The sequence below is a fragment of the Staurois parvus genome, unplaced genomic scaffold, assembly GCF_062004578.1.
Source record: "Staurois parvus isolate SC_StPar_1 unplaced genomic scaffold, SC_StPar_1.0 ptg000604l, whole genome shotgun sequence".
NCBI lineage: Eukaryota > Metazoa > Chordata > Amphibia > Anura > Ranidae > Staurois > Staurois parvus.
Window position 1 is genome coordinate 7760542 of NW_028318400.1, and position 27730 is coordinate 7788271.

Here is a 27730-nt window from a genome sequence, read left to right on the forward strand (position 1 = left end):
TCTCCTTCTTCTCATCCTTCTTCTTCTTCTCATCCTTCTCCTTCTCCTTCTTCTCATCCTTCTCCTTCTTCTCATCCTTCTCCTTCTCCTTCTTCTCATCCTTCTCCTTCTCCTTCTTCTCATCCTTCTCCTTCTCCTTCTTCTCATCCTTCTCCTTCTCCTTCTTCTCATCCTTCTCCTTCTCCATCTTCTCATCCTTCTCCTTCTCCTTCTTCTCATCCTTCTCCTTCTCCTTCTCCTTCTTCTCATCCTTCTCCTTCTTCTCATCCTTCTCCTTCTCCTTCTTCTCATCCTTCTCCTTCTCCTTCTTCTTATCCTTCTCCTTCTCCTTCTTCTCATCCTTCTCCTTCTCCTTCTTCTCATCCTTCTCCTTCTTCTCATCCTTCTCCTTCTCCTTCCTCATCTCCAAGGGCATTTAAATTAAAGGTACAGTGTTCTGCACTAATTTAAAGGCTCTCTGAAGCCTAGAAACCCTTTTTATAAGTTAACTTCGTAGCGAATTAATTCGCATCGAATCGAATTTCTTCCTGAAATTCGGCGAATCGGCCGAATCGAATTTTTGAATAATTCGCTCATCTCTAGTAGTGTTATAATCACAAATTAATTCTATATAAACTGTTCTTATCAGTAAATTAACACATTCCTTCAAGATAATTGTACCCTCAAACCAAATTTTTCAATGCTCAAAATCCAGAAAACGTCTAGTAAAGAATATTGAAAACAATGTGAATATTCCTTAGGGCCTGTTCACAGCAGCCTATGTGCTTTATACTTCATGTAGCAAGCGCGCTGGTGTGCATTGTGTAGGAGCAGTGCAGTTCATTTAAAGGCCTTTTCACATTGGAGTCATCTGTTCAGTCACGGTTTTGCTAAACTAAAACGGATTCCATTTCTGTCAATTTTTTATCTGCCTTCTTTTTTACAATGGAAAAAAATGCAGACTTGTTCCGTTTAAAAAAAAAATGGACCTGAATGGAAGCGGATGAAAAACTGATGTAAAGGGACAACATCCATTTACATCCATTTTGTAACATAGGAATGCATTGCTGTCTGTTTTTCATCCATCAATAGACAAATGAAAAATGGGTAGAAGGAATGCCTGTGTGAAAGGAGCCTTATAATGCAAAATACTGTTTTTCTTTTTCTTTTCTTTTTTTTTTTTACAAATTTACTTAAAATTGCAAAATTACACTTCATTGAACGTTATACATTTAGCCAGTTTCGACACATGCATTGCAGACATGCTGCATTTTTACACAACACACATCAATACACCAGTATGGTGTAAACAGGGCTCATAGAGATCAATTGTTTTTTATTTGCCCTTGCTCTAAGCCCATATTGATCAATGCAGATCATCACGCCTGTTATTAATGAACCTTAGATATAAAAATCGGAAACAAAGGGGGTTATTTACTAAAACTGGAGAATGTAAAATCTGGTGCAGCTCTGCATAAAAACCAATCAGCTTCAAGGTTTTTTTGTCAAAACTTAATTGAACAAACTTAAAGGAGAAGTACAGTCAAAGCTCTTTTGGCTGTACTTCTGTGAATCACAGGAGTGCAGTTAGTTCTGCACTCCTGTGACACGTTTTCAGCTGACAGCTGGCTGAAGCCAGCTGTTGGCTGACATCACTCAGCCAGTCCAGCCTGGGGAAAGATCCCGACTTCAAAATCGGGATCCACCCCAGTGTCTGGAGCAGCACCTGGCTCAGCATCTCAGCAAGCCACTGAAAGCCTGAGCCAGCTACTTCCTCCCCCTTCACAGCCAAATACTCCAGTGAGCACTGGGGGGTGGGGGTGGGCAGAGTAGACAACGGTCACAGTCACCACTCTCTACTCAGAGTGGCTGTGAGAACTCAGAGACCAGCAATCATGTGATCACTGAGTTCTTACACAGATGGGCATATATATATATTTTTTTTAAATCCTTTTATTTTGATTTCAAAATAACTTCTTTAAAATTAACCTTTTAATCTCTTTTATTAATTTTATTTTCTCATCCTATTTTAACATATTTTTTTATGATTAATTTTCGCTTATTATGGTGCATAATGTATTGATAAATTATTTACAATTTGATACAATGTCTGGGGATTCTATTTAGTATAGTTTCCCTAATTTTTAGCAATTTTTAGCATTTCTTATTAATTGCCTCAACACATATATCATTGTGACCCCTACTGTCCATTTATTATACATAGCTAATATATAGCTAATATCGGCTGATCGGATCCTATTTAAATCGTCATACTATCACCAGGGGCAGTGTGTCCTTTGAAACGCGTAACCATCCCCTCGTTGCCTTCCCCCTTCTCTTCCTACAGTGTTAGGAGATCCACGAGGCAATGTCAGTGATGTTAGCCATTAACGGAGTTTGACAGCTCTCAAACTCCTTTGCTATGCTGGTTGAGGGTTTTAAATGATCAACCACTTCAAACTCTTGGAATTGCTTTTATGTTGCGATCTGCAACAGAACTGTTTGTTAAGAGTTACATTGTATGGAGATCTACAAGGCAGTGTCAGCAGAGTTTGAGAGCTGTCAAACTCACTCCTCCTATGCTGACTGCGGGATTCTGAATGGTTATCTACTTGGAATTGCTTTGCGATCTGCACCAGAGCTGTTTGAGAAGAATTTTACACGTGAGCAGGGGCGGACTGACCATTCGAGCACTCGGGCACAGCCCGAGGGCCCGGGGTCAGTAGGGGGCCCCATGAAATGCCCCTGGTACCTTTCATTGGCTTTTTCATAGGCTTTTTTGGGTGTGGGCGAGGACACAGGGGCCCCATGATCCCCTATTACCTGGGGCTCCATGAGTTGTCAGTCCACCCCTGCACGTGAGTGTACTATTTTTTAAATTTAGTTTTAACAAAACTACATGTATTGCTGATGGAGATCCTGCGCTGCTGTTCTTTTGTTCTCACACTTAGAGCTGGCAGGGGACATCGGCACGATGCTGCATCCACTTAGGTAAGTATAAGGAGTCCACACTTCTCTTTAAGTTAGAAGCTGATTCAGTGTCTGTCTGTTCAGTGGTTAGTCACCTAGAGCCATTTTGGCTCAAATATTCACAATAACAATTCAATTCAAATAATTATTATATTTTTTCTGAATATTCTTGTTTTATCTTCTCTTTAGAATATTTATCAATTATTTTGTATAACATATTTTATGTTCTCTTTAGAATATTTATCAATTAATTTGTATATTTCCCTGTAAGTATATGTGTAGAAGTATACTCTGTCTCAAAAACCATTTGTATACTGTGCTTCATACCATGTGTTCACAGTAAACCCTAGCTCATTGTGTTTCTCAAATTCTTCAGAAACCTGTAATGAAGAAAACCTTTATAATGGAAAATAGGTTTCTACCAGAGAGAGGGATATTGCATTTTTTTCCCTTCGTGCTCTAGAATGTTATTTTCCATACAGCAGGGAGCTGTACACTGCAATCATATAAAAGCCATGATGATTTTTTACTTCCCATTCTTTATATAAGAAGAGTCTTCTTGAGATTTTATTGCTGTCATCCAACAGTTATCATCTCACTTAAAACAGCAAATATGATCCTTTCTTTTCAATGCCTTCCTTTTCAACTTCTTAAGACTTATTGAGAGTGATTTTTCAAGGTTTCTTAATGCTTGAAATATTTCAGTCAAAGAGGAACTGTGCCAGCCCATGTTGTTCTCCTGTTGCTATTATCATGGGAATAATTACCCCCTTGACTGTTATTTTGCCCTTCGTTCTCTGTTGGCTAGAGATCATGCAACAAGTAGATGTCTGAGTTTACTGCACCCATCTATTTTGCACTCAGCTTTCTTGGATTGTTCTGTCTGTTGCATGAGGTGGTGTTTGTATGTACAAACATTTTATAGTGATTTGAATTGCAAAGCAGACAGCTTGCTTTATGCTTAAAAGGAAAAAAAAGCACAAATGAATACTTTTTTTCAAAGACTATGGTAACCAGCATGGTATTACATCTCAGTGAAATTCACATTTTTCTTTTCATAACATGTTGTCTTCAGAAGCTAAATATCAGCAATACATTTTTGGCCTATTTTTAACTTCTTTAAAGAAGACCTGTCAAAAGAGAAACACAGAGGCTACCATTTTTGACCTCTCCTTCGTTAAATGTAGTTGCTTGGACTTTTTTCTTTATTACATTAAGTCACTGTTCAGAACAATTATATAAAAGGATGTTTTGAATTTTCTGTGACTTTTTAATCAGCATATTTGTTCTAGGTCAGACACTCAACACATTAAAACCAGTGAACCAACATAATAGTCAAGCAACAAGGATTTCCAAAACGATGTCAGCAATGGCAGCTCTCATACTTATTTTGTAACAGGTTTAATCTTAGCAATAAGAAATTATTTTGTCATTTACCGTATGTCTCCTTTTTTCCAAAATGGTCTTCACAATACTGACCACTTTTTTAAAAGGTCCATAACTGTAACAGTTATGTAGTTAAGGATAAGCAAACATGCAAAAATAAGTAACTCGTAGTCAAAGACAATGCCTCCCAGTAGTATATGGCATACTGAACTAAAAAAAAGCATTTTATGAACTTGAGGTGAAAAAATTAGAAATTCTTAGGCTGAGAAAAAAAAACTCTGAAAATTGTATCAAATACTTATTGTAAATTTTCCTTTCTTGGTGCATTTACATGGCACCTATATGTGGAAGCATATTATCAATAGTTTCACCTCTCTCCCTGCCTACACGACCATATTAGATGTATAAAGGAATGCGATAGTCATATTTGCCCACTTCTTCTTTGTGACTGCTGAAATAGCTAAAACTATGTTTACACCCATTTCAAACAAAGCAACTGGGAGACCCCTGGATTACCTTTGGATTATGCCTGCTGCATCTTCCCTCTAAGTCCCCAGCTACCACAGCGTCTATGGGTGCAGAAATTCTACTAGTGACAGATGTTACAGAAGTATTGGGAGCTGAATTGCAAAATAAAGAATGATCTCCATGACCAGAGGAAACTATGGTCTGTGTTACCAATAGGGAGGAAGTGCTATTATTGTGAGGGAAACAAACAAATCCAGTTGAAGAAGACCCTCACAACTGTGTAATATGGTAGGAGATGTTTGAATGAAGACTCCACTCACTGTGGGCTTGGAAATTATTAGAGAGTTAGCCTGCTTTGGGTTCTGGATGCCAGGGAGGCACACTGGGTGTTTTTTCTCTGTCCTGGATATAATGGCTTCACCCCTGAGAATAGTGCAACTGTAAGCCTCTCCATGTCTGTGAATGTAACAGAGTGCCTCCCTGTTGCCCAACAGAAGAATGATTGGTCATCCCTGATTGTGAGACATTCGGGTAGTAAGTGTCATCAGAACTACTTGAAATTCCAATACCTTCTATACAACTATCTCCACAGGAAAGCACCATCTGCCCTTCCTGCACCTTGACGTGGTCACAAATGGCCCCCCAATCATGTTGCACTGGCATTGGTGATAACAATGGTCCAGGAGCAAGACTGTGTAAGAACCTCCTGAAATAGCTGCATACCCATCAAAGGGTCTTGTGCATATGGAAAGGGAGGAATCTTCATGATCTGGTTGAAATGCTACATTCTCCATTATAGTAGGAAACTGTTCTGAAACTTTGTGAGGTGCCATTGTGCCAAAAGGATTGGGATGCAGAAGGTCATAATTACTAACAGGCTTATGGAATAGGAGTCTGAAATCACCAAGGAAGATATTGCTTTTTGCAGTTTTACCCTGCTTGCAGGTATCTTCTGTAGAGGAAGATAAATGGTACCACTGGGAATGTTAAATTGCAGTTCAAGGTAAATATCTGTTGCATGAGCTTTATCTGGTGTTTCTTGATGTTAACTGTCCAGGAATATTTTTGTAGGGTGGCAAGAAGAATCTCCCAATCAGCTGGTCTCGCCTCTGAGTTAGCAACAGGATGTTGTCCAGAAATTGGTCCTAGAGGCAAATATACTGTAAAACTCCTGAGCTCTGATACCCTGACCAGACTTTAGCAAACCTGGAGAAAACTGAAAGAGTAGTTCTCTTCAAATGAGACACACTCTGTAGCCCCCTCAACCTGCAAAGGTGAAAACCCTAAGTGTCACCAAATTGCTATGGCTTGCTATTGAGGGCACTCAGCAAGGGGGGTGGCATTAGAAGCGCTGGTGAGGGACCCGAGAAGAGGAGGATCAGGGCTGCTCTGTGCAAAACCATTGCACAGAGCAGGTAAGAATGACATGTTTGCTATTTAAAAAAATATAGGTTTACAATCACTTTCAAAGGTAACTTTATCCACAACTGGCATGTTAGACTGGTGCTCTCCCAGAGCATTGTTATGAGCTATATCCACCATAACTGTCTTCGCATCAGCAAACTTGAGCTGCTCAACCTTGCCAGAGATATTGTTTGGCAGGTTGCAATAGCACATCTTCCACATTAAGAACATTTTGCTTTACATTTAGGAGAGAATGCTTTGTTTCTGAGGACAGTTTGGCAGTCTTGTTGGCATGAAAAAATGTAGAGGAGGAAGAAACTTGAAGGCCCAGAAGTGGCCATCCTTGACTGTAAAGACCATGTGGAGATCCTGGTGCTGGTTCAGCCAGGTTTGCACAAAATGGGCATATCCTGCCATAACTGTACCCATCTGGGATAACAGAAAGATTTCTGGGGATCAGAGGCCACTGTTGGGTTCCTGTCTTGTTTTTTTGTTATTTTTCTTTTTACATTTTAGGAATGTTGCTTGAGTGCCTCCCCCTTTTCCTTGCTTGATGGTATGACTTTGAATCCCTACATATGGGATGGACATGCCTCAGTGATTGCATTTTATGATTCATCAATATCATAACCTGAATAAATAGACCTTACTTGCCGCCAGTGACTCTTGAAATCACTTTCTCAGTTTTTTATGTGAAAATAGACTTGTTATTCTATGGAATATGCAGCTTCTTTGTTTAGAAATTGGTCCTCTGGGTGTGGCAAAGCTTCCAATGTGAGAGGACACTGAGCTCCTAGCTGATGCCAAAAATTTGCTTGTCATCTGCCATACGTCTCCCTTACATCTCCCTCACAGTGTCCTGCTATGGTGCTCCACGTTCCCCCTTACCTGTTCCGATCCACCCTACAGTGGTGGCCCACGTCCAGAGCCATGACTAGAAGGAACAAAGAAGAGGCCAGGGTGCCAGAATGAAGCAACCAAGATAGTGCTGATCCATTCCCTCCTCTTGCTCCACGGGACAGGAGTTAAGAGGCTGCAGTAAAACTGGAGCGGTTGGCTTGAGTGCCAGCTGAGGAACAACAGAGGCAAGCAGCTTCTACCTCAGCCATGGGGATGCTGGATGATCTTGACCTACTGTTTGCTGGTGAGTCTTCCAGGGCCTGCATACTGATATCTGGGAAGAGGGTAGACCCACACAGCTTGATGCAGGGGAGAGTGACTGAGCTGAGCAGACAAAAGCTGCATTACAGGATACCCCTCCAGAACCCACTCTCAGAGATTACAACTTATTACACTCTCATACTTATCCTACACAGTATCACTCTGTTTATTTCTCCTTTGCAAGAAGAGTCCGTATTCTGATCTCGACTAAACTGCATATTTCCTGTCAACAAGCTTTAATAGATCCTCATGAATGATGTGTTTTTGTAATATGTTCTATTGATCACTTTACATGTTTGTTGGGAAATATCAATGTGCCTTTCCCCTACAACAGTGAGGTGACCAGGGTTCTGACTTCATTGCTGGCTGATAACCCTGGGGTTCCCTTACTAGTGGTAGGGGACTGTCTTATAGTTAATGGGTTAAGTGTAAACCCATAGCATCCAAAGTATGAAGATGGCATGGAATTTTAAATGTAAATATCTTCTGCATGAAAAAAAAATATCTATGTTACTTAGAAATTGCTCTGAGTAAGAGAATGCTCTGTATTTAGTTGATGTACAGGGCTTGGATATATACAGTATATAAGAATCCTTCTCATATATTTAATTATAAGCTCCTTTGGGAGAACTCCTGTGAACAGTTTTAAGATCAAGATATTTGAAGTGTATAGTCATTGTCATCCAATCAATGGGAGAATATAAATCTATTTGTATGGATAACAGAAAAATGATTCTGCAAGTAAAAATATGACATACTGTATGTTTTGATATTCTTGGAAACTACATTTTTAAGCCTGCTTTCATCTATTTAAATTTTTCGTGGTAAGGTTTTTCATTATATATAGAACATATATGTTTGATAGCACTTGAGTGAAAAGAATATTTTGATATACACTATATTGCCAAAAGTATTGGGATGCCTGCCTTTATACACACATGAACTTTAATGGCAGTCTTAGTCCGTAGGGTTCAATATTGCGTTGGTCCACCCTTTGCAGCTATAACAGCTTCAACTGGGCAGCACAGTGGCTAAATGGTTAGCACTTCTGCCTGGCAGTACTAGGGTCGTTGGTTCGAATCCCAGACACGGCACCACCTTTCCACCCTGTGCCTGCGTGGGTTTCCTCCGGGTACTCCGGTTTCCTCCCACACTCCAAAGATATGCTGGTAGGTTAATTGGCTCCTGTCTAAATTGTCCCTAGTATGTGTATGTATGAATGTAAGTTAGGGACCTTAGATTGTACTCCCCTTGAGGGTTAGGGACTGATGTGAATGTATAATATATATGTAAATTGACGGCGCTATATAAGTACCTGAAATAAATAAACTGTTGTGGGAAGGCTGTCCACAAGGTTTAGGAGTGTATCTATGGGAATGTTTGACCATTCTTCCAGAAGCGCATTTGTGAGGTCAGGCACTGATGTTGGACAAGAAGGCCTGGCTTGCAATCTCCACTCTTTTTCATCTCAAAGGCGTTCTATAAGGTTTAGGTGAGGACTCTGTGCAGGCCAGTCAAGTTCTTCCACCCCAAACTTGCTTATCCATGTCTTTGTGGACCTTGCTTTGTGCACTGGTGTGGTCATGTTGGACCAGGAAGGGGCCATCCCCAAACTGTTCCCACAAAGTTGGGAGCATGAAATTGCCTAAAATGTCTTAGTATGCTGACACCTTAAGAGTTCCCTATGCTGAAACTAAGGGGCTGAGTTCAACCCCTGAAATCAACCCCACACCATAATCCCCCCTCCACCAAACTTTACACTTGGCACAATGCAGTCAGGCAAGTACCTTTCTCATGGCAACCACCAAACCCAGACATGTCCATCAGATTGCCAGACAGAGAAGCGTGATTTGTCAATTCAGAGAACACATCTCCACTGCTTTAGAGTTCAGTGGTGGTGTGCTTTACACCACTGAATCCCATGCTTTGCATTGCACTTGGTGATGTAAGGCTTGGATGCAGCTGCTTGGCCATGGAAAACCATTCCATGAAGCTCTCTACACACTGTTGTTGTGCTAATCTGAAGCCACATGAAATTTGGAGGTCTTTAGCTATTGACTCTGCAGACAGTTGCCAACTTCTGCGCACTTCAGCATGCGCTGACCCCGCTCTGTCGTTTTACGTGGCCTACCACTTCGTGGCTGAGTTGTTGCTGTTCCCAATTGCTTCCTATTTGTTATAATACTACTAACAGTTGACCATGGAATATTTAGTAGCAAGAAAATTTCACGGATGGACTTATTGCACAGGTGGCAACCTATCACAGTACCATGCCTGAATTCACTGAGATCCTGAGAGCGACCCTTTCTTTCACAAATTTTTGTAGCAGCAGTCTGCATGTCTAGGTGATTAATTTTATATACTTGTGGCCATGGAGGTGATTTGAACAATGAATCCAATGATTTGGAGGGGTGTCCCAATATACTGTATATATAGATATATATTAAATACAGCAAAAAAAGGAAATTTAGCTTTTTGAAACTACCTTTAGATTATATGAGTTTTGAGAAACTCGTATACTTCCAATCCAAGTCCATCTTGCACTGAGCACATGACAATTTCAGATCTGTTTACAGTTGTGAAAGGAAAATTTGTAAATTGTAACCTTCAGTGTGAAGGTACAATGTATACAATGTTCAATTAATGTAAAGTGCAAGAGGTTTTGAGGTTGGGTAAGTACATTGTTATCTTCACAGAATCAATTCATATAATGCTTTGCATTCATTCAGAAAATCCAAGTGTTCTTTGAATTGCACCTGTGCCAAGAGAGCAACCCCCCCCCCCATGTTCCCTATGCAGCAGGGCAGCCACTTGGCACGGGACCTGAAGGCTACAGTAATTTTTGGCATCTACAGGAATTGGCCAGGTATGGCACATGCATACTCACATTGGTCCAGCCTGGACCAATGTAACTAATGTGTCAGCTTTAAAGGGTAAGTTCCTTTTCTGAAAAAAGTAAAGGTAAATTAACACCCTACACAGCCCCCCTCCTACCTGATCCCCACTGTACTTAACTCTACCTCCATGAGTGATGGGTTGTCAATACACAAAACACGAACACTGCCATCACTCAGAGTTTCACCACTGTCAAGGGGGTTCAGACATGGTACACAATGGACTCCACCAGAGATGTGTAGCTTGTGCAGCCCTCCTCAAATGGAGGGATCAATGCCCATGCAGCCAATGTAGTGGTCTGAGGATTTGAGCTCATCAGCCACAGAGGGAAGTTTGAAAACGTTACTTTTTTAATGTATCATAATTCTATTGGAAGCAATGCATTTTTTGTGCAGTGTGCCTGGGATTTGTGGGATATGGAAGGGTGGGAATGGGTACCAGTTTGTATTACTGTACACTGTTGTAACATTTTTTTAATTAAACTTTATATGATTTAAAAAAGTGTGGGAATGATCCATGATAATAGAAACTTTTGCTAAGACACTCTCCCACACTTATGGAATATGACTAGTCCTGAAGTGTCACTTTCCTTACCTATGTCAACAGGACTATGAATCCCTTTAATTTAAAGTGGTTGTAAAGCCTTACATATGCCCAGTGAAGTGACTGGCCTTAGGTGACACCCAGAGATGAAAACAATCCTCCTACAAAAGTTATACCTGTTTTTCTAGTGTTCCCTACATTTGTTCAAAGTACATTATTTATACAGCTTGTCTGAGCTAATGTGAATGAGCCCTAAGACCTCATTCACAAACCAAGCTTTATTTATTAACTCAATACAATTTTATCTCTTATATTTAGCAGCAATTTTGTAAGTTATGTTGTGTTTGTCTCTGCTAATAATGATTTTAGTGTATTTTTAGTGAAAATATAATTTTGATATTTTTGGGGGGCTGTAGGCATTGGGAGGAGGGACCCCTGTCAGGTAGGCTGTATGTTGCTCCGTGATTTCTAGCAGCTGTCCTGGCCGTGAAGATATGTAGGACCAGAGTTCATTTGGTATGGAAAAATTAAAATATACTGTAGGTTTATTTAAAAATGCTTTCTATGGCTTTTATTGTTTTTATTTTGTGGATCAGTGTACAAATAAGATAATAAATAAGATTATGAACCTGTAACTATAGTCTGCCCACCACTGGACAAGTCCCCTAAATATGGGTCATGGTACCAGCACTGGGGAATCTACAGAAACAGGTGCAAGGGAAAGTCTGTATAAAGTGGGCAAGTCAGGTCGAAGTGTTGTATCATCTATATAAACTTTTTTTTGCAATTTTTAAGAATGATGACGTTTCTGGAACTCTTAGCTGTAGCCTTCCAGATATTCTGCCAATCTGCTGATCAGAAAGGACATTAGGTTCTGTCTCCTGATAGTTTAGTGGGCCTGGTAAGCATTCATTTTTATAGGAGACAAGTGAGGTTTCTGTGGATCAGACTGGCACTCAAGAAGTGAGGAGAAGAGAAGGGGAATGAGAGTGGAGGAGTGTATGTATGAACTGTTTAAGTTGGATATGGCGACAATGTTCCCATAAGGGAATATCATGAGAAGTCTTGAAAAGATATAACTCCTGCCAGGAAAGTAAATTGTCAATGTAATTAAAACCATGATCTTGACTCAAATGGAACTGTGCATAGTCTTCCATTGCAGGGGGAAAAAAAGAGCAACAAAATAATATCAACAATGGAAGAAATGGGGAATTGCATATTGTTCATGCTCTGAAATATCTGCTCTAAAGGTCCCACATATTTATGTAAAATGTCTTTTGTATTTGCAGGATCGTCCCCTAAATCCTAATGAACGAAGGACAAGTACAACTACTTTGACAGTGGATGTTCTTGATGGTGATGACCTTGGTCCACGGTTTCTTCCATGTGAACCTGTGCTAAATACACGTGATTGTCGACCACTAACTTACAAAGCAAGCCTTCCTGAACTCAGTCCTCCAGTAAGTACAGCTGGTGGGCTTTTTAAATGTCTGTATAGTTCATTTTGGATTTAGGAGGGGAGGGTTGAACCCCTGCCAGGTTAAGTTCCTGTCTCTTCCCCACTAGGTAGATTTCCCCTTACTTCCTGTCCTTGAGATGCAACAAGAATTGAGAGAAAATCTTGTGAGATTGAAAATTGGGTGATTTCCCCCAACCTATTGCTCTGGAGATAACTCCACATTGTTTAGATTCCCTTCACTTCCCATCTCACTTCCAAAGGGCACCAGTACAATAAGAATGTATTTCTCCAGTTGGGACAGAGACAGCAGTTAGTCTAGGTCCACACTTATGCAGTATGGCACACTGCATGTTATTCGCACAGGAATCACACCTGATTCCTGTGCATATCACATGTGATATCTGTGTGGTGCAGTTTAAGGCATACATTTTGTATGGCTCAAATCGCATCCATACCAAAAAGGTGCAGGAAAAATAGAGTACTGCACCTTTTTGGTGTGTATTTGATGCGATTTGATGTTAACACCCATGCAAATTAATTTCTGGCAAACACTGCATTTTGCAATCTGTCACCCACACCAGATCGCATGGACACCATGTGATTGCAATGCGGTGCAGGAAACGCACAGGATTATCTGTGTTTCCCTCACCGCATTAGTGTGAACCAGATCTTAAGGAGTCTAACCTTTCCCCACTTTATCCATAACAACAACAAATAAAGTGTTTTTAATAGTACCATTTATATAGGTGACAACATTTAAATTTCTTAGAGGTGAATTCCAGTTTTAAGATCATGCACTCTAATTAGATCATTTAGCTCCTATAGTCATTATTAGGGGATCTGGGTTCATATATTTGTCTTTTATTTTGCATCACCGTGGTTTTTGATTTTAGGGACCAATTGGTGGGTCTATACATTATCTCCATACCCATCTATCTATAGTTGAATTATCTGTTTTATTACAGCTGAATCTGTTTTTCTGTACTGTAATTATTTGCAACTCTTGCTAAAAATAAAATACTAAATATTTGCTAATATACTAAAATAAATATAATTCTGATTAGAAATAAGCACTGTTAGCCTATTGTAACTGGTACTATGGTCCTCTGTCAGCATTAACTTCTCTCAGCAATATCTAAGTTCACCAGTCAGATGCAAAAAATCTGTTCATTGCACACATTAAAAAATGAAAAAGAGGGCAGTGGTAGAGGAAGCAGGTATTCTTTTATGTTACTCGTGGAAATGGAAGTTCAGTTTTCAATTAAAGTAGATTGCCCTTTTAAAAGTAGTACTAAAAGCTATCAGATTCTTTTTAAGTATTTGTATGTTCAAACGCTTTTTAATCATTTGACTTTGAAATTGTACTTGTTCTTGATAAAAAGCTATTCTGTCAATTTGTTGCACCATATTCATGACTTGCTTGATCCCACTAACCTCCAGCTCCTGCACTTGACCGTATGTTCTTAAATCCTGCTGTCTTTGAAAATGTTTCAGTAGCCTGCATTATTGATCCAGTCTTACTTTTGAAAATCTTCCTTGAAATTCCCGCGTCCCATTTGTACTCTTGTTTTGTCGCTTTTTCAGCAAAACATTGGAAAGTGTAACCTGTCTATTACATTCCTGCCTGGATATCATTTCCTGTGGTGAACTGATGTAGCAAACATTAAACTTGCCACTGCTTACATATGAGTAGCAGAGCTGAAACTAATAGATAGGCTTCAACACATTTGTTTTTGTTTTTTTCATTTTTTTACTTAGTGGAATGGGAGATTTACAATGAAATGAAATGGTGACTTCACAGAACAGATAAGCCATGCAAAGTAACATTTGAACCATCAATGTGTTTATACACATTCCAGGGGAGGTGCTCAGTGAAGGAGGAAAGTCAGATGTGGGTCATTCAACTAGGGTCAGAGCATACCACATTTTTCTATATTATGAAAGAGAAAAGAAAGGAAAAAGAGCAGGAGAAAAAAAGGGGGAGGGGTAGGAGTAGGGAAGAGAAGATGGAGAGGGAAGACACATTTGTTTTTAAAGGAATATGGTGCTGAGAGGCATATTTGGGCTTCTGTTGCTAACCTCTTGTATTTCTGTCCCTGGTTTTAGTATTTCCAGAGCCACAGACCTGGCATAAGCTTGCAACACTATTGTCTGAATTAAGTCATTACTTCTCATCTGCACGTTTGTTCTATGCCAGTATTATTTGCAGAAGAATTGGTCAGCAAACACGAACTCCATATTTATATAAGTACACAATTCCCTTACACAGTCTGATATAGAACATTTGAGTTAACCACTTGCCGTCCACCTGCTGTTTATAAACGGCAGGACGGTGGCACTCCAGGGGCAGGTTGCCGTTTATAAATGGCACCCGCCATTTCTAGCTGTGCGCGCTCCCTGGGAGCGTGGAGCACCGCGATCTGGTGCCCGCTGTGTCCTCCGGACACAGAGAAACACCGATTGTCGGACGGGATCGCGATCATGTGATCACTGATTGGCCAATCAGTGATCACATGCAAAGTAGTAAGCAAGATATCACTTGTGACATCCTTGCTTACTACGTGTGAAATCTGAATGATCACAGAGGTCACATTGTACAAGGCTATTCACATCAGCCTTGTAAAATGTGACAAGCTGTGACCAATCACAGCTCACTCAGTACTTCTCAATGGCTGCAGGAATGCAGACAGAGAGAAGGAGAAATGATTGCTAGGGTGACAGTATGTAAAAAAAAAAAAAAACAATATAAAAAAAAAATTAAAATTAAAAAAAATGTTTAAAAATTATAATTTGTGGTTATAAACTAATTTGGCTTATTTTTTTTTTACTAGAAAGATAACGGAATACATTTCAGCCAAAATTTATGATGAAAGATTATTTATTTGCAAAATTTTATAAGAAAAACACTTTTTTTCAAAATTTTTGGACTTTTTCATTTACATAGCAAAAAAAAATAAAAATCCCAGTGGTGAATAAATACCACCAAAATAAAGCTTTATCTGTCTCCAAAAAATTAATATGGGTACAGTGTTGCATAACCGCGCAATTGTCATTCAAAGTGTGATAGCGCTGAAAGCTGAAAATTGGCCTGGACAGGAAGGAGGTAAAAGTGTCCAGACAGGAAGTGGTAAATTATACTATAAAATTATTACTTTTAGGAAAAAAAACAGGTAATGTGTATGTCCAGTTAAAACTTTTTGTATTTGATAGAATGGGGAGGGTTTTAAACCTTGTTAGTTTTTTTTCTGCTCTCAGGAGATTCGATAGAGAATTTTCTTGTCACTTCTTGTACTGGAGACAAGGAATTAACCAGGTAAAAGGGATTTTACTATAGGGTGGTACTGTGGGAACCAATAGCTAATTCCTTGTGCCACATCCCAAGGTCAATATGTGATATATAAATGGAATGAACATGGACTTTATAGGCATGTACACTTGACAGCAATTTTTAGTTAAAAGATAAGTTCTTTGTTACAATCTTGAAATTTTGTTAAAACACAGAGAAAGAGAAAATAGTGTACAACCACTCTAGAAGAACTTCATAAACTGATAATCAGAGTAACACCAACATATTGAATACATCTGGAATAACTGGAATGGATTACCCCCTCTAATGACTAAACAATATGGTACCTAACCAGCCACCAATGCAAATGTAGCCAATTTCATCCAAGGAAGGTATTCCAATACTGCTTAAACTTTTCTCAACACGACATGTGTTACACGACAATTGGTCGCTTCCTCAGAAGCTATATTTGGTGTATCTGAAAAAACAGAATAATACATTTAAGTAAAATACAAACAGTTAATAAATGATTGTTTCCAAACATTAAAGAATAACATTTTACTCACAATGTAGTAAAACACAAAATCGCTTGAGTATAAAAAAGAGAGAGCACAAGGACCATGGAGACTATTGTCTCGACATGACGGCGCATCAGGGAGCTGTGAGTGGCATCATAAAGCACTAGGTAAGTATAAGGCATACTCTATGCAGCAATTATGTGGATACAGATATAATCCCACTTATTGCTAATGCACTCCTGGTTCCAGTTATTAGGGCTGCACATATAGGAGGACAAAGGATGCTATAACAAGATAATGAGGACCACGACCAGAGATAGTATGTTGTTGCAAGGGCCAATGGCAATCTGCAAACGTAGGAAACCACATATAGATGAAATACCAAGTGTTTTAACAAAATTTCAAGATTTTAATAAAGAACTTATCTTTTAATTAAAAATTGCTGTGAAGTGTACGTGCCTATAAAGTTCATGTTCATTCCATTTATATATCACATAGGGAATTAACCAGATCAAAAACAAACCAAATGAGGGTCAGGAATTTAAGCAGATCTCCAGGTTTCATTTAACTTTAAATAGTTCATTTGGACTAAACTGCTTACTTCGCTAACAGTTGCAGTGGCTGTGGGTGCTGTATAAGCTGTATATAGCTTTAGTACATACAGTATTCTGAGCTGTATTTCGTATGAGGGATGGGAACTTTCTGTCCTGCTCTAGCAAGATAAATGAGTTGGGTTGAGCAACACTCAGCTTTTCACAGAGCTTTGCATTCTATGAATGAATACAAAGCTTCCTCTGTTTGGCTGAGGAGGAGAGCATGAAAAACTCTGTATCAGTCAATCAGAGGAAGGTTTATATTCATTCATAGAATAAAAAGCTTCCTGCCTAAGAAGAAGCGCTGCTCAGCCTGAATCAATTTTGTTTTGGGAGCAGAACAAGAAGTCCTCCCGCTGCCGAAACACAGCTCTGTATACTGTATGTAGCTGAGACTACATACAGTTCATACCACACTCACTACAGCCATTGCAACTGTTAGTAAAGTAAATATTTCATGTGGACCAGCTTAGTCTAATGGAACTAGATTTGGAATCATGGGAAGAATCAGAGAGATTCATGTACTGGTGTCATTCATTCACAATAGCATCCCAAATGTGGTGTGATTTTGCAGTGATTGTCACATAATAAAATGTGATAAATTCACAGCAAAATGTGCGCAGACATGTCAACAAACACACATTGAAGTAAATGGGCTGTTTTATGCACAACACATGGAGATGCATGTAAATTGCACAAAAACATTTCAAGTGGATACATGAGTTCCCACTACTCAATATGTGAATGGGGCCTAATGTGAATGGGTGCTCCAGCATTACTTTACAAAAAAGTATCTTCATTTTTTTCTTTATTGCTGTTGGAGATTTTCTCCCACTCACTTTCTGGTGAAATTATTGTAACGCGACAGGACATAAGGATCTGACATTTCTCCGCTTTATCAGACACTAATTAAAAATGTGTGGGCTGAGCATACACTTTAAAAAGCAATGAATGGTCATCCAGATGTTTGTCATCCTTAAAATATAATTTTATATGAATGTTGCTATAATTTTGCAATACTTTTTTTTATTTTAAAAGATTAAACAACTTTTATTTTGCTTGTTGTGATACCCTACCAAGATATTTGCATTTGAAAGATATGACATAATCCTGCACTGAAGCAACTGAAAAGTTCTGTTTAACTGCTTAAATGCTAGCAATTAATTACTTCTTAAGGTTCAGCATTTCAACAAGACCTTAAAAAATGCACTGTGGCATGGAACCAAGTTACTGTTTGGTCATTCTGTTCATGGCATGTAGCTATGTTTTGCCACCTCTGTGTAAGTTATATAGTACGTACTCTTTCTGTAATCGACAATGTCTGTTCCCATATGACAAAATGTTTGATCACACATCAGACTGATGGAGGCTCCAACCAGGGGCGGACTGACAACTCATTGGGCCCCAGGCAATAGGGGATCATGGGGCCCCTGTGTCCTTGCCCAAACTCAAAAAAGCCTATGAAAAAGGTACCAGGGGCATCTCATGGGGCCCCCTACTGACCCCGGGCCCTGGGGCAGTGCCCGAGTTTGCAAATGGTCAGTCCGCCCCTGGCTCCAACCAATCCTACTCTAGGAAAGCGCATTTATTGAAAAATCTTAGTAAATCTCACCTCTACTCTAGCCCTGCGGTGTCTCAGAGATCCTTTACTAGCCTCTGACATCTCTGGCCGGTGTTGTTCCAGTTTCCAATCTTTGGACATTTTGATCATCAAGGCCAAGATGACGTCACTCATACATTTCGGCAGATGCTGAAATTTTTTATTGAGCTGCACAAGCAGTTAAACAACTTAGAAACATAGCATGTCTCTTCTGCAAAACCTGCCTGTTCATAATTTTTTTTCAACTGTTAGTACTAGCAGTTATTTACTTAAAGTGGTTGGAAGAGCTGAAGGTTTTTTACCTTTATGTATTCTATGCATGAAGATAAAAAACCTTCTAAATGCTACACCTCCCCACAACCCCCCAATACTTACCTTAGCCGATGTGCACAAGAGCCTTGGCTGTACCGAATCTCCCTCTCCTCATTGGCTGAGACAGCAGCAGGAGCCATTGACGTTCACTGCTATTAGTCACAGCCAATCAGGAGAGAGCAAAGGGCTTTGCTGAGCCATGGTTCTATGTGTCCTATTGGCTCATAGACTCAGACACAGGAGCAAGCACACACCAGTGCCCCTATAGCAAGCAGCTTGCTATTGGGGGCACTGGTCAAATGGTAGGAGCCAGGAGCATAGGTGGGGGACCCAAGAGGATTGGGGCTGCTCTGTGCAAAAACCTTACACAGTGCAGGTAAGAATAATGTGTTTTTTTGGGGTTTTTTTTAAAGCCAGGCCTTTAATACAACTTTAAGTGCCAGAGTTGAAACAATACCTTGAAAACCACACTGTGACAAGGAACCAAGTCACTATTTGGTCATTCTGTTAATGGCTTGCAGTTCTGTAGGTTTTACATCTCTTTCTGTAATTGACAATGTCAGTTCCTCTATGGCAAAACATTTGATCTTACATCAATCTTTGGTTCCTGAGGAGGACGTAGGACTGCTTGAAAAGTAACACATTTTAAAAGGTGTGTGTTCCTTTTTCCCTAAAAATATGCTTCTTACTTACTTACATCATTGCTTATTACTAGTGAAATCTGTGAATGATCACAGAGATCACATGGTACAAGGCTATTCACAACAGTCTTGTACCATGTGACAAGCTGTGACCAATCACAGAGCTCACAGTATTTCCCAGTGGCTGCAAGAATGCAGCCAGAGAGGAGAAATGAATGCTTTTACAGCCTGTGGGTGTAAAAGCAATCAGTGTAACATAAAGAAAAATAAATCTTCATCACCCCCACAAGTAGTACAGTGTCACTATGGTGACACTGTACTGCTAGGGTGACAGTATATAAAAAAAAACCCATAAATATTCTAAAAAAAAATAAAAATGTAAAAAAAAAATTTGAAAAATTATAATTTTTGGTTGTATACTAATTTGGGTTTTTTGTTTTTGTTACTAAAAAGATAACCGAATAACTTTTGGCCAAGATTTATGAAGAAAGATTATTTATTTGCAAAATTTTATAAGAAAAACACTTTTTTTCAAACTTTTGGACTTTTTCATTTATATTGCAAAAAAAATAAAAATCCCAGTGGTGAATAAATACCACAAAAATAAAGTTTTATCTGTCTAAAAAAATGCTAAATAATTAATATGGGTACAGTGTTGCATGACCGCGCAATTGTCATTCAAAGCGTGATAGCACTGAAAGCTGAAAATTGGCATGGACAGGAAGGGGGTAAAAGTGTCTGGACTTGAAGTGGTTAACCAATGATCATCAATTTCATATGTAGGTTGAAACACAGTACAAACAGCCGTGTAAGAGGTATAAACTGGGCACATCATGCTTACTTCCCTTCAAAATCGGAAGATGCCCAGTAGTGCCATTAGCACAGAACTGGCAGAAATCAGTAGGACCCAGGTACACCCATCTACTGTCCGCAGAAGTCTGGCCAGAAGTGATCTTCATGGAAGAACTGCATTCAAAAAGCCATACCTCTGACATGGAAACAAGGCTAAGCAACTCAACTATGTATGAAATAATAGGAACTGGGGTGCAGAAAAATGGCAGCAGGTGCCCTGAACTGATGAGTCAAAATATGAAATAACTGGCTGTAGCAGGAGGAAGTTTGTTCACTGAAGAGCTGGAGAGCGGTACAATAATGATTGTCTGCAGGCAACAGTGAAGCATGGTGGAAGTTCCCGGCAAGTTTTGTGCTGCATTTTTGCAAATGGAGTAGGAGAAGTAGGAGGCAGTAGGAGTAGGACATAAAGAACAATGGTGTTCTCAATGCTGAGAAACATGGACAGATACTAATTTATCATTCCATATCATCAGGGAGGTGTATGATTGGCCCCAAAATTATTTTGCAGCATGACAAAACCTCAAACATACAGCCAATGTCATTACAAACTATCATCAGCGTAAAGAAGAACAAGTGATGGTTTGGTCCCCACAGAACCCTGATCTTAACATCATCAAGTGTGTCTGGGATTACATGAGACAGAAAGATTTGAGGCAGCCTACACACACAGAAGATCTGTAGTTCTCCAAGATGTTTGGAACAACCTACCTGCCGGTTTCATTCAAAAACTGTGTGCAACTATACCTAGAAGAATTGATGCTTTTTGGATGGTCACAGCAAATATTAATTTGATTAAGGTTTCTCTTATGTGCATTTATTTTCCATGTTGTTAATTGCTAAAAAAAAAAACTATTGACATTTCCACACTTTTTCACAGTAAAGACTAACATTTAGGGCCTCTTCACACTTCCTAATTTTTGTGATATAAAATACATAGATTTTACAGTAAAAAAAGTGCATTTGTAGTGGATATCCTATTCTTTCCTGTGTCACTGTCTCAAATCTATGTGCTGCAGTTTGACTTTTTGTGCAAACCTATAAAGGCTATGTGCGATGACTGGAGTTTTACTGCACTGTCAAAAGCTGGTCACCGCTAGGACACACAGAAAACAATTGTTTGTCCTATTCACACTTCAATGTAGCCTGGAGCTGTGTTGCAGCAAGTTGTGCCCTATGGGCTTGTATGTCACAATACAGCTATGCAGCTCATTGTGCTGCTGTACAGTGACATGAATGAAGTGTCACTTTTGTGGACAAATAAAGCTTCAACAAAAAAGAAGGGAGCTGTATGATGAGCTAAATCGCACATCACACTGCCCCCTACTGCAGTCAGAATGGACAGCTGTTGGAGGGTAAAGCGCTGCAGTTTACCTACCTGGCAGCTGTCCATTCAGTGTGAATTTAGCCTAATGCCTGGTACACATGAGGAGTTTTTCTCCATTCAACCCAGCAGGCTGAAAAAAAAAAACTTGGGGGGTCGCCTACTAACTAAGCAAAATGATCTCCCACACTGAGCTATTGAGTCCTGATGGCGGACTGCCCCTCTTCCCGCACCAGAACGCACTAATCAGCGCTCACAGCCATTGGCTGCAAGCGCTGATCAGATGCTGGTTTTCCAGCATTCCCATTTGATAAAAGCTGGTTGTTGGACTGGCTGCTGTACACATGGGACAAATGATGGCCAGTTTCTGTTGAATCGACGGTCTTAACACTAGTGCTGGCAATGAACAGGGCTGATCCTTCTAACATTGTGTTTTTGGGAACACTATACAAAGGAGGCATTAGTATAGTTCTGTTTGTGATCAATACAAACACTATACTAGTAATGGCAGTGATCAGCGACCTACAGACTGCGATAGTGTGGGCAATCTAATGTTAGCTGACCCTGGCTGGGAGTGGCGCTTACTGACCTTGATGCTATCTGATATTGCTAGTGGCAGTAGTACAATGATCAGTGAAAACTTCTATCTCCTGACACTGTACTAATGGCACTGGCTGGGTGATGGGGTGATCAAAGGGTTAATTGGGGCAATCAAAGGGTTAAATGTGCTAATCTAACATGTGTATGTAAAAAGATTTCTCCTGCAATGCAAATCTTGCTTTAAACTGTCATAAATGGGTTACATTCATGACAGTTCAAAATAATAGTGATCTGTGATTGGCTAGAGCTGATCACATGGTACAGGATGCTGTGATTGGCCCCATGTACCATGTGAGAGCAGTGGGACAATCACAGCTCACCAGGAAGAGAAGCAGAGTGCTTATGAATCAGACTGATTCATAACAGCTTTGTTGTCATTGTGACCACCGAGTCCCATTCATCAGGGTCTTCATTCCCCTGTGTCCATGTTCCCATGTCCATATACATGTTAGGCACACAGTTATCCCTTTGATTGTTCCTAGATGTTAACCCCTTCCCAGCCAGTGCCATTAGTACAGTGACAGTGTATAGTGTCAGCACTGATCAAAGTATTAATGTCACTGGAGATATCAGTGTCATTTAGTCAGTTCCCACCCAGCATCAGTTAGTGTCAGATTGCCCCCTGAATTATCACAGTTCCACTATAAGTTGCTCATCAATGCCATTAGTAGTATACAAAAAAAAATAAATTCCAGTATATCTACCATCATTTGTAGACGCTATGACTTTAACATAAACCAAGCAATATATACTTATTGGGATTTTTATTTTGCTCAAAGACAGAATACATTGTAGTCTAAATTTATGAAGAAATTAGATTTTTTTTATTGCATATGTTTTATAGCAAAAAGTAAAAAATATTGTTTTTTTTTTCAAAATGTTCTGTTTTTTTTGTTTATATAATAATGAAAAAAATTATATAAAGTGGTGATCAAATGCCACCAATAGAAAGCTCTATATGTATGAAAAAAATGATATAAATTTAATTTGAGTACACTCTTGCTTGACCCTGCAAATACCAGTTAAAGTCATGGAGGGGGTAAAACTTTTCTGTGGTCAAGTGGTCAATCCGACAGCAATTAAAAAGAAAAATGGTTCAGCTAAAGAGAGAGTGAAACAACCTGAAATCATATCCTGTAGGCATGACTTATACTCCAAAATACTTCCAAAATACTTTTTTTTCAAAAGGATGTAAAAAAGCAGATTTGTTTTATCGGATGCTTTTCTTTTGATGAGCAATTTCCTCTTCTATCCCTCTTTGTTTCATTCAATCCCTTTAGTTTGCAATCTTCCTACTGTTGAATTATAGGCCTGCTTAGTACTCCACATATGTTGTCTTCAGTAGATACAACATGTACTTAGCAATGAATTCCACACAATAGAGATACTTTCAATCCCATTATGTGGTTCTGTGTAAAAAATGCTAATTACCAGTTCATTATGACTAAAACACTATGCTCATATTGATTTTTATTATAAAATGACTTATAAAGTCTAAATACGTTTTAAATGCAGTAATAGACACCGATCAGCATTTAATTAAATGTAGTGGTATTAAAGTAGTATTAAAGCCCAAACCAAAAATGTAATATATTACAGCTTACTAATCATTAGATGTGGTGGCAGTATTCATTTTCTTTTTTTTAGGCTTTTTTTTACTCTGTTTTCACCTGGCGATCTGGCCAGTAACACACCTCCTGTATTAGAGTGCCCCCCACCCGGATGAATGGGCACAACATACAGCAGCACTGTCAGTCTTAGAAATCTCTTTCATTACCCGTTCTGGAATTTGGAACGGAAAAAAATCATTAATAGGAAGTAGTTTACCAGTTGACCTCATTAACACACACCTTGCATCTGCCCTCCCCCTCCAGGAGATTGCTCCTGTCTACATCTGTATTCATATACAGATGAACACCATTTTCACCGAATTCATAACCATCAATATTTCTGTACCTTTTTCTTGCATAAATCGTTCATTTGGCAGAGTGTGCAGGAGCGATCACATAACAGCCCATATGGAACAGAGCTGTAGTATTGAAAATAAGTGTGTCCCTGGAAGTCTGTAAAACTTACCATACACTATACAATCTTATTGCACAATCTTCTTTAGATCTACCATCACCTACTGTATGTCCTATTATATAGTTTTGGTAAATCTAAAGGAGATTTACAGAGATTGTACAATCAGATTGTGTACACCACCTAGTGTACACCAAGCACATAGCTAGGCACACATTTAACCCTATGATTGCCATAGATGTTAACCCCTTCCCATCCAGTGTCAGTAGTAGAGTGGTCAGTGCATATTTTTAGCACAAAGTGTCAGTTAATGTAAAAATGTCCACCACAATATCGCAATCCCGCTATAGGTCGCTGATTGCCACCATTACTAGTATAAAAAAAATTCCAGTATATGTCCCTTAGTTTGTAGATGCTATAACGTTTGCCCAAACTAATCAATATATATATATTTGTAATGTACAGCGCTGAGCGAACCATTGGCACTTTATAAATACTGTATAATAATAATATATGCCTATTGGAATATTTTTACCAAATATATGTAGAATACATTTTGCTTTAAATTTATGAAGAAATTAAATTTTTAAAATCTTTCCATTGAGTATGTTTTTATAGTAGAAAATAAAAAATTTTATTTTTTTTTGTTGTTTATCACACAATAAGTAAAAACCACAGAGGTGATCAAATACCACCAAAAGAAAGGTGGGAAATAAAGGACACAAGTTTAATTTATGCACAGCGGAGGTCTGGAAACTATGGCCCTCCAGCTGTTGAAGTATGATGTACAGCATTGCATGACTGCGCAATTGTCAGTTAAAGTAACACTGTCAAAAAATGGCCTGGACAGGAAGGGTGGAGAATCTTCTGGAGGGCAAGTTGTTAATTGTGTAGTATGTTTTGGTGTTTTATCTATTTTTTTACAGGTTATAACACTGCATCAGAGTGAGATCAATGAAGACACACTAAGAACTGTGAAACTTTAACATATTCTTAGTGTGCTTTCATTCACAGCATAATGTCCATCTGGTGCAATGTTATAAATGATTTACATTCCTGAGCATTGCATACTTAACCTCTTCCTGCTGGATTTTTGCATATATGCAGCCTCTCTGATGCATTTGTGGTGTTATATACTAGTAAGACATTTGATTCCATACAGTTTTCATATTTGCAGCCCTACGTAAATAGTTTTTGTTTCTGAGAGTGCCCACTCTGCATGCTCCCAGCAGTTACCAGCGAGAACAGGAAAGCTTCCGATGCATACTTGCGATCTGGAGTTTTCTGATCATGTGACGGCTGTGACTGTTGATCACAATGGTCACATGATCGGAATGCCCGATTCACCTCCCGGAATTTAGAACCTTTTAAGGGATCGGGAGGCAGTGATGGGAAGGGATTAAAATGATACATTGTTTTCTTTTCTCTTATTAGCCAGTGCAGTATTTCCCTGATTGTTATCTTCTACATTCCTAAAATATAAAAACGGCTGTGCCATAAGATAAATAATAATTTTTATTTGTTTAATACATTGACTTTATTGGAGTTTTCTCATTATTTATTGCACATTAAATATTTTTTTTATTCATCATGGAATAATTTATGCACAAAGGTAATTGGAAACTAATATTGTATGTAATAAATGTTAGTGAATTTACCACACTGGTAGGTTTTTTAGTGTTATATAAAAACTATACCAAGACATGGCACTTTAGATAAATCATGGGGAAAAATGAATGTGCTCTGAGTGATATACAATAAACTGCTCTAGGGATCATCAGATTACCTTATCTATAACTTCCAAGGTTCCTGAGAGTTTTCAGTCAGTTTTCAGTGATTCTTCCCTTTGTAAGTGTGATAATAAACCAACAAGCCAGTAGAATGGTTATCTTGACTATTAGAGAAGCATTCAACTGACTATTTTCTTGATTTTGTTGATATTATGGAAATTTCAGTTCATTTGAATACATTCAGGAGTGATTCATTTTGCAGTTCACTTTGTGTCGATGCTTTGCTGTCCTTTATAACATTTTTCAGCAAAGATTTTTGTTTGCTGTTCAGTTTTCTTTAATGTGGCACAAAATATATAAATATATTTGAGTGTTTTTTCAGTACATCGTATTCATTTTTAAGGTGTCAAGTGCAATGCCATGTGTAATTTTCTTTTCTTTTGATACTGGTAAAAGCCTGGTTAAATCATAGCTGAATGTGTTTCTGACAAATGAAGGACACATTTAACACATTTTTATTCTTAAAAGATAAAATACTCTTTTGCACAGTTTTATTTCATTTAAATCGTACTGTCTTTCTAGTGGCATTTACAAGGTTCTTTGAAATCAGCTCGTTTCAGGGTAAAGTACCACATTTAATTGTGTATAATTATTTGCTTTTGTTAATATTCTGTATATATAGCTCATCCTTACTCAACCAGGAGTCCATGGTACCCCAGCTCTCCTCCAGAGGTTGCATGGGGTTTGTTGAGCAGTGATCAGTGGTGGAATGACTTCTCACTTGACGATGCCTGCATATCTCTGGCAAACACATCGCTTGGCAAACCCAGCAGTGTAGGAACTAGGGGAGTCTCTTATCTTGTCTTTCAGGTGTCAGTGTTTTAGCTGTCTGTAGGGGCATCATTCTTCCCATGGGCTACTAATGGAAGGGGATTTTTTCCAACTGACCTCCAATAGGCACACTTCCCCCTAATCATCATTTCAAGGTAACACTACACTAACCACCAGTGTTAGGGGCATTCTTGCCATCATTGCAACAAGGCATTCTTTTCACTGACCACCATTGTAAGGAGGCTTTTCTCACACTGACCACAAATGTAAGGGGCCCTTGTTCATTGATCACCAGTTCATAGATGTCCTTCTCCCATTGACTAACCAATATAAGGGGGTCCTTATCTACTCTCCACCAATGTATGATCATTTCATATTCTTTCATAATTATTCCTATTAATTATTATTTGGTTATATGGGGCAGGGGGGTGTTGAAATACCTTCTCTGTGTAAATATGCAAAGTATACTTTATTATTTTACCTATTACTGTATATCTACTATATCCTGCTGTATCATGAACTGTAGGTATAACAATTCTTAGATACTGTTAGCCAACACAGCACACCAGCCTGCATAGCACACATTACCATGCATGTTATCACTGTGCACTGGTGTAAATGGGCCCTAATGCTTAAAATTTAACCACTTCAATGCTGTCGCTTTCACCCCCTTCCTGCCCTGGCCAATTTTCAGCTTTCAGCACTGTAGCACTTTGAATGACAGTTATGCAGTCATATTTTGGGAGCACCGACACTGGATCTTGATTGATACTAGCTTCACCTAGACCTGCACGGACTGTCAATTTTGGATCATTTATATTTTTTATCTCACATTGACTGATTATTACTAGCGCTGCATTTTATTGATGTATTTAACACAGTATAATTTTTTGAGACGAATAGAGCTTTCTTTTGGTGGTATTTAATCATCACCGTTTTTTTGCTAAACAAATGAAAAAAACATTTTTTTCTTAGTTTCTTTATTACAGTTTTACAGTAATTTTAAGTAAAATAGGTAAATATTTTTTTCTCCTTCACTGATGAGCACTGATAAGCTGCACTGATGGGCACTGATGAGGCATCACTGTTGGGCACTGATGAGGTGGAACTGGGGGAGGGGGGTTGGTTCTGGGAGGATGTCTATAGATGCCCTCCC

At 38.9% G+C, this 27730-nt stretch overlaps 1 protein-coding gene across 1 annotated transcript in view; it reads left to right on the plus strand.

The window, feature by feature from the left end:
* Nucleotides 1–27730, plus strand: part of PCDH15 (protocadherin related 15) — a gene marked incomplete at its 3' end in the record, with an annotated part of 1039494 nt that overhangs the window by 552902 nt on the left and 458862 nt on the right. Inside the window, exon 9 of the mRNA XM_089692803.1 lies at nt 12096–12266. Within this exon, the coding sequence (XP_089548929.1) occupies nt 12096–12266 (171 nt within the window). The remainder of the gene's footprint in view (nt 1–12095; nt 12267–27730) is intronic.